At 45.7% G+C, this 14,336-nt stretch overlaps 1 protein-coding gene and 2 long non-coding RNA genes across 3 annotated transcripts in view; 2 read left to right on the top strand and 1 right to left on the bottom strand.

The window, feature by feature from the left end:
* Positions 1-520: 520 nt before the first annotated feature.
* On the top strand, positions 521-2,642 carry LOC107182979. The gene is made up of 2 exons (XR_001513767.1): positions 521-1,125; positions 2,329-2,642. It is a non-coding gene; the product is annotated as an uncharacterized LOC107182979 (long non-coding RNA).
* Positions 2,643-4,164: 1,522 nt separating this feature from the next.
* LOC107182974 lies at positions 4,165-6,247 on the bottom strand. The gene is made up of 3 exons (XR_001513758.1): positions 5,582-6,247; positions 4,882-5,096; positions 4,165-4,408 (listed from the first exon to the last, which is right to left on the bottom strand). It is a non-coding gene; the product is annotated as an uncharacterized LOC107182974 (long non-coding RNA).
* A 106-nt stretch (positions 6,248-6,353) lies between these two features.
* Positions 6,354-14,336, top strand: part of DDO (D-aspartate oxidase) — an 11,037-nt gene continuing 3,054 nt past the window's right edge. The window contains exons 1-4 of the mRNA XM_006752653.2: positions 6,354-6,798; positions 7,605-7,780; positions 10,227-10,335; positions 13,914-14,090. Coding sequence (XP_006752716.1) covers positions 6,788-6,798; positions 7,605-7,780; positions 10,227-10,335; positions 13,914-14,090 — 473 coding nt within the window. The 5' untranslated portion in view covers positions 6,354-6,787. The remainder of the gene's footprint in view (positions 6,799-7,604; positions 7,781-10,226; positions 10,336-13,913; positions 14,091-14,336) is intronic.

Here is a 14,336-nt window from a genome sequence, read left to right as displayed (position 1 = left end):
TTCATCCCAAATCTGAAACTTTGTCTATACTTCCATTAGCAAGGGTAGTAAAGAAATTGTTTTGAAATAACACTCTATCTTAAAACCAATTTAAATCTCAAATATAATTGACTTACGCTGACTGTCCATTGAAGCAGGCTAATTTTCTCAGGATGTGTCTCTTGGTGTTCTGATTCAGTTGTGTTAGTTTGCTATAACAAAACCTTAAAGCCAAAACCCCAAAGTTGGGAGGTTCAAACAACAGAAATTTATTTTCTCACAGTTCTGGGAATTAGAATTCCAAGATCAATGTGTTTGGCAGGTTTGGGTTCTCCTTGGGTCTCGCTCTTTGGTGTAAGAAAAGATACTCACATGAAAAGCACATTGTTTCCTATTAGATATTTTATAAGGTTATTTAAATACCTTTAAAAAATTATTTTGTTAACGAGAGAGAGAGAGAGAGATATCAACTGGTTGCTTCCTGTACAAGAGCTGACTGGGGATCAATCCCTCAACCTAGGTATATGCCTGTCTTGGGGTTGAACCTGCAACCTATGGACGATGCTCCAACCAACTGAGCCACCTGGCCTGGGCTAAATACCTTGCAAAGAAAAGCACATTAAGATATCACTTGACTTTTAAAAAATAAAGAAAATGTTCCATAGAGATAAATATCCCAAATTCCCACTTCCTACCCCAAAAAAATTCCGGCTCTAGAAATTGATGTTGTCCTCAGTAATAGACAGACTGAATATACATGAGGGCCTCATCTGCCTACTGGATGGAGAATAGTTTTTGGGTCTTGAATTATTTGCATGCTTGCACATACCAACACAGAATGTGGATTTAAATCACGAGTGATTCTTGAAAAATTAAAGTAAAATAATTGCCAAGTATATGAAGCCAAGCTTAAGTTGTATTATTTACCATTTGCTGGAGACTGGACAGGGGCTTCAGGAAGTTGTTCCATCACTCTCTGTGTCATCTGTGTTCCACTTGTCTTCCATCCTTGCCTGTATCTGTCTTAATTCTCCTCTTGTTTTTAGGACACAGGCCGTGGGAAGTGGCAGCATGGTGTCCCGTGCGGGAAGCATCGTGGCCCCGTTCTCCGTTAACCTCTCCAGCATTTGGATCTTTATACCCCAGGTGTTTAGTCACTTTATAGAAACTTGGTGAGATGGCGGAGCAGCTTCTGTGGGTGGGGGGGGAGGGCCAGGCTGCTGAGGGCCAGGTGGAAGGAGAGCTGAGAGAGGAGGCAGTGACCATTGTGGAGAGGATGGGCCTCTTTTGTTTGTTTTAAAAGATACCATTTATCCACTGCTTACCATGGGCCAGGCACTCTTTTAAGTGCCTTGTAGGCGTCATTTAATTTAATCCTTTCAACAGTCTTTTGGGACCGGCACTATTAGTATTTCCATTTTACAGATAAGGAAACCTAGGAGTAAAAAAGTCAGGTAACTTGCCCAGGGCCACACTGGTAGCAAGTTACCGGGCAGAGTGGGTTTGGAGACGATAAGAGGCTTGAGGACTTTTATTTTTACTAGCCGGTGGCAAGGAAAAGGTCATAAATCTGTGAGAGGGAGGGAGGTCTGCAGATGGAGGAAAACCTGGAGAAGGAGGTGAGAGGCAGTGGGACCTGGAGAGGATGAAAGGCTCTGCCCTGTGCAGGGAGAAAGGGGAGGGGAGGGGCGTTGTTGGGATGTTTGTAGGAGGGAAGGAGCTGGCCAGGATGGCAGGGAAATTTTTCTAGGAGGTCAGATGGACCACCCCACTCTCTAAAGTAGCAGTTCATTTCCCTTGCCCTTGTTTGGTTTCTCCTCAAACTCTGTAGATTTTGTCTCATTGAAATATTTATTTGTGCACGCATTCATTCATCCCCCATCATTTATTGAATGCCGATAGAGTAATGATCATCAGGGCAAGGACAGGGTTGATTAAGACAGTGCCTGACCATGAAGTCCCAACCCAAGGCTCAGTAGCTGGGTTTCTCCACAAGACTCTGGAGCCTGGGGAAAGGGGACAGGGCCTTTCTTCTCTGTGGAGCAGCTCCTAGGACAGCGCCTGCGGGAGTAGTAATGCAGGCAGCACCTGGGACTGATGGAGTAGGGGCGCCACAGTGGTTCAGGAATGAATTCATGAGTGATCAGATTAAGCCTGGACGATGAGTTCAAGAACTCCCAGTCCAGCCTCAGTCACCAAAGGTCTCGCTGCTAAAAAAATGTCAGCTGGTATGTCAAATTCAGTTCTGTTTCCCTCTGAAAAAGGTTCAGAATTATTATTCGCTGAAGGGTACATTTATTTCTTGATGTGTCATTTATTTTTTCTTTCTTTTTTTAAAATTCCTGCTAGTTGCTGATTGGGTGTTTGGCCTTTGTGAGTGGAATTCTAACATTCCAACTTCCAGAAACCCTCCGGAAGCCTCTGATAAGTACTTGGGAGGAGGCTACCACACCGGATGCAGAAAAAGAGAGTAGTTCAGGCAAATTGTCTCCCACAACCAGTAACACTGATGCTGGACAAACCAGAAGTGATTAATTCAGGGGGTTCTGGTTTGGCAAATGACTGTGCTATGTGTGCTGTCTAGCACCTGAAAAAGTGTTTACTTTACTGCCTTTGTATTAGAGGAATACTATTCTCATTTCCTGCATGTCATTTTTGTCTTTTAAAAAATTTTTGTAAGAAAGTTTTAAAACAATGATTTTGTAAAAGAAATAAAAACTAAGATGAGGATGCTCACTTTTTAGGCTGCTTTCTTGTTGCCGTCACATATTTTTCCATGTTTGTTCTTCTGTGTCGTCGTTTCTCAGCCTTTCCCACTCACCACCTGCGGGAATATCACATACTCCAGTCCCATCCCGCTCCCTTCCTTCTCCCAGCCACTGTCAACTGTGAGAGCGTGTTTCTTTCTTCTTTCTCTTCCATATTATTTTTATTTACTTATTTTTCAATTGCAGTTGACTTTTGACATTATTTTACATTAGTTTCAGGTGTATAGCACTGTGGCTAAACATTTATATAATTTATGAAATATTCCCCCTGATTTTTCTAATATCCACCTGACACCATATCAAGCTATTACAATATTATTGACGATATTCCCTATGCTGTACTTTACATCCCCATGACTATATTGTAACTATCAATTTGTACATCTTAATCCCTTCACTTTTTTCATCCAGACCCCCATCCCTCCTCCAATCTGGCAACCTTGTTTGTTCTCTATACCTGTGAGTCTTTTTTTTAAAATTAATCCTCACCAGAGAATATTTTCCCATTGGTTTTTAGAGAGAATGGAAGAGACAGGGATAGACAGAAATATCGATGTGAGAGAACCACATTGATTGGTTGCCTCCTGAAAGCGTCCTGACCAGGGCCTGGGCCACGGAGAAGTCTGCAACCGAGGTGTGTGCTCTTGACCTGAATCGAACACGGAACCTTTGGTCCACAGTCCGATGCTCTATCCACTGAGCCGAACTGGCTAGGGCTGTGAGTCTTTTCTGTTTTATTTGTTTATTTTGTTCTTTAAATTCCATTAAAACGATAGCTATAAAAGAAAAGATATCTTGCTTTCCAGCACTCTGAGCAAAGAGGGCTTCAATGTGTAGTCAAATGTTTTTGTGTTTGGTCCAGTTAAGGGACACACATTTGCTAGGAGCCAGGAGGGAGTATTGTAGCCGAATATTTTACTTTCCCAAATGTAAAGACTTTTCTCCGTAAGTCTCAGAGACATGAGTGCCCTCCTCCCCTCCTTCCCTGGACCATCCTGGAACCACACACAGCAAAATCCTGGTCCTGGGAGACTTTGCTTCCTCAGCAGCCTTCTGAAGAGTTCAAGTCCCATTGGATTGCGGCCCTTTATTTACTGGCAGACTAACACACCAGCAGGGCCGACACATCCCAAGCCCCTGACGGCCATGCAGAACAGCAGGCGGGGCTGGATGTGCAGGGAGTTCCCTGTCCACTGCACAGGTTCTGGGCACCTCCAGAGCTCAAGGTAAACGTGTCTGAAAGATTGCTGGGGGGGAGTGTGATGCTGTGCTCGCCTACCGTCTCCCGGAGATCACTTCAACTCTTTGGACCTCAGCCACACGCCTATAACATGACAACTCTTTGGGCCACACGCCTATAACATGACAACTCTTTGGACCTCACGCCTATAACATGACAACTCTTTGGGCCACACGCCTATAACATGACAACATAAGGTCCCACTGGATGGTCCTTGAGTCCCCTTTTAACTCTCGCCTTCAGTGCGCCCGAATCTGCTGTTGGTTTTCTGAATGACCCCTCATTTAAGTCATATTGCGATAGTTCTGTGCAGCAGCAAATGAACGACCTATTAGATGTACATGTGCACAGCTTTCTTCCTTGGTTTCATTACTGAATGTTTTCTTCTTGTCTTCCTTTCAGAGGTAAGTAGAGTCCAGACCTGGGCCGGGAGAAGAAGGAGCCCTCTCAGATACGCCGTTCCCATTACTTTTTGGATACAGTCCTCCATCCTAGCCAGACGTATGGCACTTTCTCACTCCACTCACACAAACCTCCCCATGGAGCCACCCGCGGTTTCCTCAGCTCTCTCTCAACTTCCTGCCTCTGCGACTTTGCTCCTACCATCCTCCCTCCCAACATTGCCCCTCTTCTCCTTTGTCCCTCCTGGACTGGCCACTTGGGTCCACCACGTTCCCTCTCTCCTGAGCAATCACAGCGCTCACTTGATAGGGGACTGTCTTATTCTGCCTCATTTCCTCTCTTGAGGGAAAAAACATCATTTTAGGGACCCTTGAGTCTCTCATAGTCCTTGCAACATGCCTTGGACAGAGTGCTCTGCAAATGTTCGTTGGTTGGTTTTATAGTAGGTGCTCAATGAAATATATATACCACCTTACAAGGAATTTTACATACCTCAACTCAGCAGGTGCTCACAACAACTTGCAAGAGAAATCTTAGTTCATCTCATAAGTGAGATGACTTGCTCAGGGTAAAATGGATCGTCTGTGGCCCCTCCGTATGTGCTTTGGTGAAGACCTTGAGCCTGGGAATCTGACATTCAGACTGGGCTTTCCCATTTAAGAGACCTTGGGCCCTTCCTTATTCTCTTGGAGCCTCGATTTGCTCATCTGTGGATTGGGGATAATAACAGTACCTATCTCATAGGGTGTTTGTGTTAATGGTGCCATGCGTGTGTCTAGCAGATGGTTAAAGCTAAATATGCATTAGTTACAACATTATTATCATTACTTTGATACATCAAACTGCTTTCCTGTAAACAGACTTGTTGACTATAATTTTATAGTCTGCCACACAGTGGACACTCAGCAAATATTTGAATATGTAGACTAAAGGATCATTTAGTTTTTAGCCTAGATTTTTTTCCTAAATAATTTTTCCAACTGCAATCAGGGCATCATCTCAGGGATCAACAACATTCTTCTGTCCTTACAGCCCACCCCTCCCATTCCACACTGCCCTCCCCGCCTTCCCCCTCAGGCCCAGCGGATGCAGCAGAGCCAGGAACCCGGGGAGATGGCAGCCACATGAGGAAGCCAGGCTTTGCTTCTGGCCGGAACTGGCTGGGAGCTGGACAGCTTTGGCCGTTACTTACCACGCCCACGAATCAGCTGCCAAAACCCCAGGCTGGTGGTGAGGTGGTTTGTAAATGAGAAAAAGAAGAGCTGCTAAGTAGGCCCACTTCCAGGGCTGGCGGAGCCCCAGCTTCACAGTTTACAAGAGGAGGTCCATGGCTCCTTTCTCCAGGGAAGCAAGTGACAGAGACACAGGCGTGTGGGCCAATGGAGAGTCAGGTTAGAGGCAACGTCCTCAGGCATGTCCCCAATGGGAAGCAGTTTTGCTTTCCCTTCGTCTCTCAGGCACTGGACCAACCACTCACTGGGAAAACAAGTGCTGGTGCCAGAGCCTCCTGTGGATTCCAGGCCGCCTTTGCAGAGACAGGTACTGGGATCCTCCTGCTCACGGCTCTGGGCTCACGCTGTACACACTCAGGGAGTGTGGGTATATGTCTTAAAGGGATCAGGTGACCTGACTCACAGGTCACGGGGCCAGGCTGTACCCACCTTGCTGGCTCACATTTCTGCTCCCTGGCAGCTGGTTATTCTTAGCCACGGATTACTTTCCTTCTCAATTTATTAGAACAGTTTTGGGAAAGTTGCTGGGCAGGGAGGACGTAGTGAAGCAGGAAAGGCAGTAAGGGATAGGTGGCTGCCTTCTACCTCTGGGGCACCGTGCAGGGCCACACTCCACAAGCTTGCCCCCTCTGCTTGGCTGCCCCTTGCCCGGACCCTCCCCTGCTCCGCCCTCTGCCCTGGCAATCCTGCTCTTTCTTAGTTAGCCAGCCCGTTGTGGAGCAATCCGATGAACTAATGGCCGAGGAAATGCATATGTAGCTTAAGAAATAGAAATAACACACGGAGAACTTCCCTGGAGGACTTGACAGTATCAGACAGCGTCCGAGGCGGAACAGCCCACTGACAGCTGAGCCCCACCCAGTTTGTCCTGCTCGCAGCAGAGGGAACTGCCCCGCCTCCTCCTGAGGAAGGTGACGTGCGTGCAGGTGGCCGTGGTTTATATCACACGGCCCGATGCCCTGGCTACTGCTGATGAGACAGAGAAGGGCCACTGTGCCAAGGGCAGAGGTACAGGTTGGTTTCGCCCAATGAGCTGGCCTGCTGGTGAACATTGATAGGGATGGCAGTGATCAACTAGACAAATTGTATTTTCTCTCTGGAGTTTGAGCCTGAGGCCTATAGAGACAGACAGCAAAACCAGGGCTGGCCAGACAAGCAGGGAAGGCATGACAGACAGGTCAGCTGACAGCGGAGCAGGGCTCAGTGACGAGGGGGTGGGAGTGTGTTGAGCCCTCATTAACCCTTTGGTTTTTACACTGGGTGCTGGTCTCAGGCGCCTGCCCAGCCCAGGCTTCTGCATTTCCATACAAACTCTCAGAAAGAGCCCTCTTTATGAGACACACGCTGTGGGTCTCTCTCATTTACCACCCAGAGGAGTTAATAAGGAATTCTTATGGCTTGGTTTATAGATGAGGGCGTCCAGGCCAGGAGGCCATGGGTTGCTCCCCAGCTTACAGAAAAGCCTGCTTTCAGCCGGCGGGGTTTCAGGCATAGGGTGAGGGTGAGTGTGGGAGTGCGGAGCTTGGGAAAGCAGTGACAGAGGTAGGGAAGGAGGCGAGGAGAGAGGAGATGTTGAGTTCAGTCATTCAGACTTTCTGTCAAATGTTGTTATATTTGCTGCTGTGTCTACCTTGCTTACTCCACTCACCTTTCCTAGGTTTTACCCAGAGGGAAAGTAGTTTAGGAAAGGAGGCCGCATGAGTAGAAATATCCCCTCAAAGGCAAACCCACAAAACTGTCGTATGTTCCAAGGGCAACTCCAGGCTGGTTTTGCGCTCATCTCTAAAACTCCATCCAGACCTTGCTGCCCATACCCCGATACTTAATGGGAAGAGAACTTACAGGGAGCTCTCCTTATCCCACGAGAAATGCCAACAGGAAAGGTCTTATTGTGAGAGGCTTTGGACCTCGGGCCAAACTTTGTACTGGATGGAATAACCCCTCAAATGAGATTTAGAGCTCACACACCTTCTTTCCTCGCAGGCCCATGGATCCAGTCCGGGTTGCCGTGGTGGGGGCAGGTGTGATGGGGCTCTCCACCGCTCTGTGCATTTCCAAATTGGTCCCAGGATGCTCCATCACAGTCATTTCAGACAAGTTCACTCCTGAGACAACGAGTGATGTGGCAGCTGGAATCCTTATTCCCCACGTTTACCCAGGTGAGAGGGATCTTCCTTCCTCTATCCAACATGGTGGATGTCAGGTAGAATGATGATGCATGGAGTGTCATGTGAGCTTTTAACATCTTATTGGTTCATCTGTTAGCAAGAGCTCAGTTATGCTGTAAGATAGGAAGAACCTCCAAACTTTAGCAGTTTAAGAAGCAAGGGTTTACTTCTTGCTCACGGTATATGTTTGTTGAGCATCAGCAAGGGATCAGCAGGGACCTAAGCTGATGGAGCAGCTGCTGCTTGAATGTCATCAGTATCTGGGGGGATGAGGGGGAGAGAGCTCTGGTGGGGAGGGGTCTCACCTCTGCCATTAAAGGCTCTGGCCAAGTGACTTTTATCACTTGTGATGACAGCTCATTGGCCAGCACCACTCACATGCTCTCACCCCTCAGAGGAGGCCAGGAAGTGCAGTTCTGTAAGGCTCCCAGCAGATGGACAGGCAGAAGTATTTGGTGAACAGCATTAATAACTGCCACAATTGGCAACTCTAAGTCTTTCCATTGATTCCAGTAATGACCATCAAGTCAGAAACTACCTGTGTGTAAAGGGACCAATATCCTTATCTCTAAGCCAGAATAGAACAACCAGTCAGTATGTGTTCAGGCTGAAAGATGCATTGGGTTTGAGTTTGTTTTTGCTTGTTAATCCTCACCCGAGGATTTTTTTTTTTTTTTTTTTTAGAGAGAGAGTGGAAGGGAGGAGGAGAGACGCACAGAGAGAAACATCAATGTGAGAGAGACACATAGAGAGAAACATTGACATGAGAGTGACTCATTGATTGGTTGCTTCCACATGTGCTCCGACCAGGCCCAGTGGTGAATATCTTCTATGCTCACGAGTACCAACACCATATGAGGACCATACTGGTCTTATAGGGTCGTGTGAAAATTCAATGGATTAATATATGTAAAGCACTTAGAACAGTGCCTGGGACGCAGCAAGTGCTATGTACTTAGTTGCTATTGTTATTACTGCCACTCGGGCTACCGTTTCTTTTTACCAACACGAGAACATGAATTAGGTCACCAGGCTTGCTCTCCTCGCTGTTGAACTGAGTAGAGCAGTTCTTTTGGGATGATTTCGTGTGGATCTCAGCCACTATTTTGTTTTTCAGGTTTTGGGTGGGAACAGGGAATGCATTTTAATACAGCCCCATACACTGGCCTAGATTGTTGGGGTATAATCCTTAGGGGTCTAATTTAGTTTTCTTTGGAGTTTATTATTTATTTCTTCCTGATCTCTACCCCGGTGGCACAGTCCACAGTCTTGGAATACAGTGTCGAGTAGACAATGGGCACATGCTTAGAGACAGCACATTGTCTCTCCAAACAAGTTTTGAAACCCTGCTACTGAAACGCTCTCATTGACCTGGGGGTTTGTCTGGGGAGCAAGGTGACTCCAGGGGCATGTTCACTCTACTGTGAACCACAGGGACAGCTCTCCAAACAGAGCTGACCAGCATCCTTTGTGCCTCAGTTCCCTCCTCTCCTCTGTGCTGCCCCCACTGCAGCCCCTCAGAATGACTGTTCCCTGGCCTGGCCCTGGTCTCTCCCTTACGAACCTTCCACAGGAACCAGAGGGCCAAATACTTTACCCACAGTTAGATTTATCTGTGCCTGCGTTGGACACTCTTATTTGGGGGCTGCACCCTGACCCTTATTTCCTCCCTGACAGGCCTGCCGTCCTTCTAGAAGCTGTGTCCAGGCCCCATCTCCTGGGCTCTGGCAGGGATGCCTGGGGAATAGGGAGCACTGGTCCACAGGACTCTGACAGAGGCGGTGCTGGTGCGGTCCTGCACGCCCCTGCTGCCCGTGGCATGCTGCTTTAAGCGGGCCTGTGATTCATGGAGTGGAACGGATGGAGGGCATGGCAGCCTGGCTGGGGCTGCAGGGAGCCCTTCCTGAGGAGCTCACCTTCATCATTCAGGGCTTGTTTCCTTGTGGCCGGGGGTGAGCTCTCCAGCTTCCCATTGATGTACATTCCCTTCTCTGTCCTGGCTGATCTGGGCCTCACAGGTCTCCCTTTGTCACCCACCATGTTTTCAGTCCCCAGGAAAGTGGCCCTGGATTCTTTCTCCTCTTTTTTTAACTGTATGGCCAGCTGGATGCCTCACCATGAACTGACTTCCGCTCAGGTTGGTTATAGACCCCTCAAGGACCTCTGCCCAAGACCACCTGCCAGCTGGCTCACCAATCAGACCCCCCCTCATTGGTTGGTTCCCCCTTTGTTGATTGTCATTATACAAACAGATGCTGACAGCATGTGTCAACATTCAGAACTCTGGTTGCTGATAAATCCTCCACAGTGTGGTACTTGATCTGAACGTTCCTCTTCGCCTCTTTATTCTTTTCCCCAGCGACTAGAAGGAGCTCATCTGAAGCATAGTCATTATAATTTCCCTTTCTGTTCCACTTGCTTTTCTCCCTGATTATAGACACACCCATCCACAAGCAAAAGCAGTGGTTCAGAGAGACCTTTGACCACCTATCGGCAATTGCCAATTCTGCAGAAGCTGGGGAGGCTGCCGTTCACCTGGTGTCTGGGTAAGAGAGGAGAGCTGAGGTTACTTAGAATTTAGAATGATCTAAACAGACCTCAGAGTTCAACATATATTATTGTCGGGTGTCTGCTGTGCGCAGAATGCTGACCTGGATGTGGGAGGATTTAGAAGAACAGTTTAGGCTTCACTCCAAAGAACTCGAGAAAGACAAGTTACGGTGTTAGACTTTTTAATAATGAACATCCATTACAGTTTCTCAACAAATACTGCTTTGAGTTTCCTTGGGGGTTATGCAGTGATTTGCAAATATGGCCGCAAAAATGTCAGGTAAGCAGTGAGGTGGGTTATGTGAGGATAATGGGGCTGACGGAAAGCAAACAGGTGTGACACTCGAGTGGGCGCAGAGACCCAAAATATAGGGACATCTTATATACTTAGTGTCCCTGGAGAATGCTACGTTCCAAAAATGTAAATTTTGTGGTCACCAAAGTTACCTTGTGAAGTGCCACTTAGGAAAAAAATATTTCTGAAATGGTTAGCCCACTCCTATTGATTCTTCATATCTGATTTCAGGAGACGCACAATTAAACAAAGGAGTTTAAAAATAAATCCTATGTAACATTTCTAACACAAACCAGCACTTAAAATATTGCAATATCTTCCTATATGGTCTTAAGTAGAGACCACTAACCATTCTATCACTTTTAACTTAATGACATAACCTGTGTGTCATCTGTGTCATCTGTGTTATATGCACAGTCATGCGCCACAGCCTCTGAAAGAGCAGAGGGATGTTTGCTTTTTGCTAAATTCTCAAATCCACTGCACCCTTTGTGCTATTTCTAAAGCAAAACAAACAAACAAACAACCTCCCCCCCAAACAAAAACCAAAAAACCCTGTCCTCGCTCCTCTTCTGACAATGTCTGCTGACATTTTTTTGCTGGTGAACACACCTGCATCAGGCAGATTTCTACCCTTTTCCTTTTCTTACCCTCCCTCACCATCACAAATACCAAAATATATTGACATCACTAATTCCTCAACTTCTCTACCTTCCGAAGATAGATGGTTCTATAACTGTCTCCAAAACCAGCTGATGAGCCACATAGGAAAATGGTTCTCATTAATAGATGACCACCCTTTATTTTTGTCAAAACCAATGTGGTCCCATCTAATTCACAAACTTTGGCTCTACGTAATTTTTAAAAACAGCTGTGTCCATTTAAATGACCTTTCAAGAGTAAGACTTTGCCACCATTGAGGTTATTATAAAGAAGGCACGTTAAGCTATTCCAGAAGAGAGCTCTTCATTTCCCCTCACATGAATGATTTTTATCCCACTTGCTTCCAAAAAGGATTTGGATGAGTCAAGCCAAGACAAGGACACAATGCTCTGTGCATCTTTGGCTTAAGTAAATCACTTTATTAATCTGTTTATTCCTTCAAAACAAGTTTTCAGCATTCATCAGTGTCAGGTACTACCCTAGGTATTAGGGATATATAAATGAGCAATTTAATACATACTGCTTGGCATAGAGTAGGTGCTCAATAAATATATATGAAGTGATTTTTTAAAGAAGGACAGACATGGTCCTGCCCTCATGTAGCTTATGGTATGTGGATAATGTCCTAAGTCTAATGAGACACAAATTACGAAAGCAGTTATCTGGAGAATAAACTTGCTCTGGGATTTTATGAGAAGCCACCAGGAAGAAAGTGATGTTTCAGTGCAGACCATCCAGATGAGGGTAGGTTAGTCCCGTGATGTGTAGAGGTGAGAGGGGCACAGACAGGGTCGAGGACAGAGGAGGCAGCATTCTGGGTAGAGGGAAGGGCACATGCATAGACCTGAGTCTGGGGTGATTATGGTATGTTGGAGGGATTGAAAAATTCCAATGTAATGGGAAGGATTTTACACAGTGAAGTAACTGATCATAGTTACATTTCAAAAATATTCTGTCTGTAGTGTGGAAGACAGATTTGTGGAATGTGAGATGATGATGGGATAGATTAGCTGTTGATAGTGGAGATAGAGAGTAGATGAATTAAGAAATGCTTAAGAGGAGATTTATTATTATTATTTAAATATTTTTATTGATTTCAGAGAGGAAGGAAGAGGGAGAGAGAGATAGAAACATCCATGATGAGAGAGAATCATGGATTGGCTGCCTCCTGTAAGTCCCCCTCTGGGGATCGAGCCCACAACCCGGGCATGTGCCCGTGACTGGAATCCAACCTCGGACCTTTCAGTTCGCAGGCCGATGCTCTATCGACTGAGCCAAAATGGCTAGAGCTATTATTATTATTTTAATTTTCACCTGAGAGAGGGAAGGAGAGAGAGAGAGAGAAAGAAAGAAAAAGAAACACGTATGTGAGAGAGAAACATCCACTGGTTGCCACCTGTAGGCACCCTGACCAAAGATCTAACCCCCAACCTAGGTATGTGCCCTGACTGGCAAGTGAACCCAGTCTTTGGTGTATGGGATGACACCCCAACCAACTGAGTCACCAGGCCAGGGCTTATGAGGAGATTTGATGGGACCTGATAGTTGATGGCATGCAGGGGTTGAGAGAGTAAAGGGCGATTTTTGGGTTTCTGGCATTAGCACCTGTGTGGATGGGATCCCATTTTCTGAGTTGGATAAGATGAGGAAAGGAGTAGGGGAAGTGTGTGTGTGTGTGTTTATTGTATGAGATATGAGGTCGACATTCAGTGGGGAGTAGGAAACATGATGGGTGTGGATCTGATTTTGGAACTCATGAGAGAGAAGTGGGCTAGAGATGTAGCCTGCTGAGTGTTTGGCCTACAGATGATGGTGAAGATATGGAAGAGGGCAATCTAGCCCAGAGAGAGCTTGCAGCATGAGCACACATTACAGAGCCCCGAGGCAAACTACTTGGTTATTAATTACTCACATCATTAGCAACCATGTACAGCACTCAAATGATTTTCCTGGCTATTTTAGAGCAGCCATGATTTACAACATTTATTCCTATTGATGAAAACACTTGTAACTTCAACATATGCCTCACAGCTATTGGTAGAATTATTACAGGCTTCTTGTTGTCAATCAATATCATTCCAGCCTCATCCACCCCAACCATGACTTTGCAGGAACAGGACTTTTCCGGACAACTTCTTTTATCAAGAGCTAAACGAATGACCTACAACTTAAGTCATAATTTGCACCCCAGCCTCCTGGACTCTCACCATTGCTCATTTCAATTTAGATATTTTGTTCAGGAATGAGGCCAACCTTTAAAATTTTGATAGTTTGCTTATAATTTATGTCAAGCATTATGCAAAACAGGAAAAGCTTTCCTCTAATGTGCACAGTCATAAGTAAACAAGAAAATCTATGCAAGAGCTTTTTGGAAAAAAGAGAATTAAATCCAATCTTTAAAAGATACACTACCTGCTAAATGTCTAATTCCCCTCACTCATGAACATTTTAAATTTAGCTGCTAAGGTATCTGAACCCAAGAGAATGGAAGAATAGGTCTTTTGCTCATGTACAGGAAGTGTGATTTTTCATTGCTTTAGAGAATGTCACATGGGCTTCATAAGAGATGTGTTATTTCACAAAATTTCAGGAAATTTATTCTCTAATATGCTTCAGTTGGCAGGTATTTCAGAGCATTCCTACTGAAGAAGTGCCATTCTGGGCTGACGTGGTTCTGGGGTTTCGAAAGATGACCAAGGCTGAGCTGAAGAAATTTCCCCAACATGTGTTTGGTCAGGCTTTTACAACGCTGAAATGCGAAGGTTCTGCCTACCTCCCATGGTTGGAGAAAAGGTCAGTTTACATGGCTCTTTGCTGCTTCCTTCATCGGTCATAGCCATAATTAACTTCTTAGCTATTCATAAAATATATACTGAAAATTCTCTCAGAGCTCCTGCATTGTGTCTCGTTGGTCACAGATGGCTAGGGCTTTGAAAGCAATTTGAAGACAGTGCTTGAGTCACAGGAGTGAGTCACACCATTCTTTTTGATGAGTGACATGCCCATCTTCTACTTGTAGTGTGCATCTTTTTAAAAAAA

Source organism: Myotis davidii, unplaced genomic scaffold (assembly GCF_000327345.1).
Source record: "Myotis davidii unplaced genomic scaffold, ASM32734v1 scaffold2170, whole genome shotgun sequence".
Classification (NCBI taxonomy): Eukaryota; Metazoa; Chordata; class Mammalia; order Chiroptera; family Vespertilionidae; genus Myotis; species Myotis davidii.
Note: the sequence above shows the minus strand (reverse complement) of the source record. Positions and strands in the feature narration are given on the sequence as shown.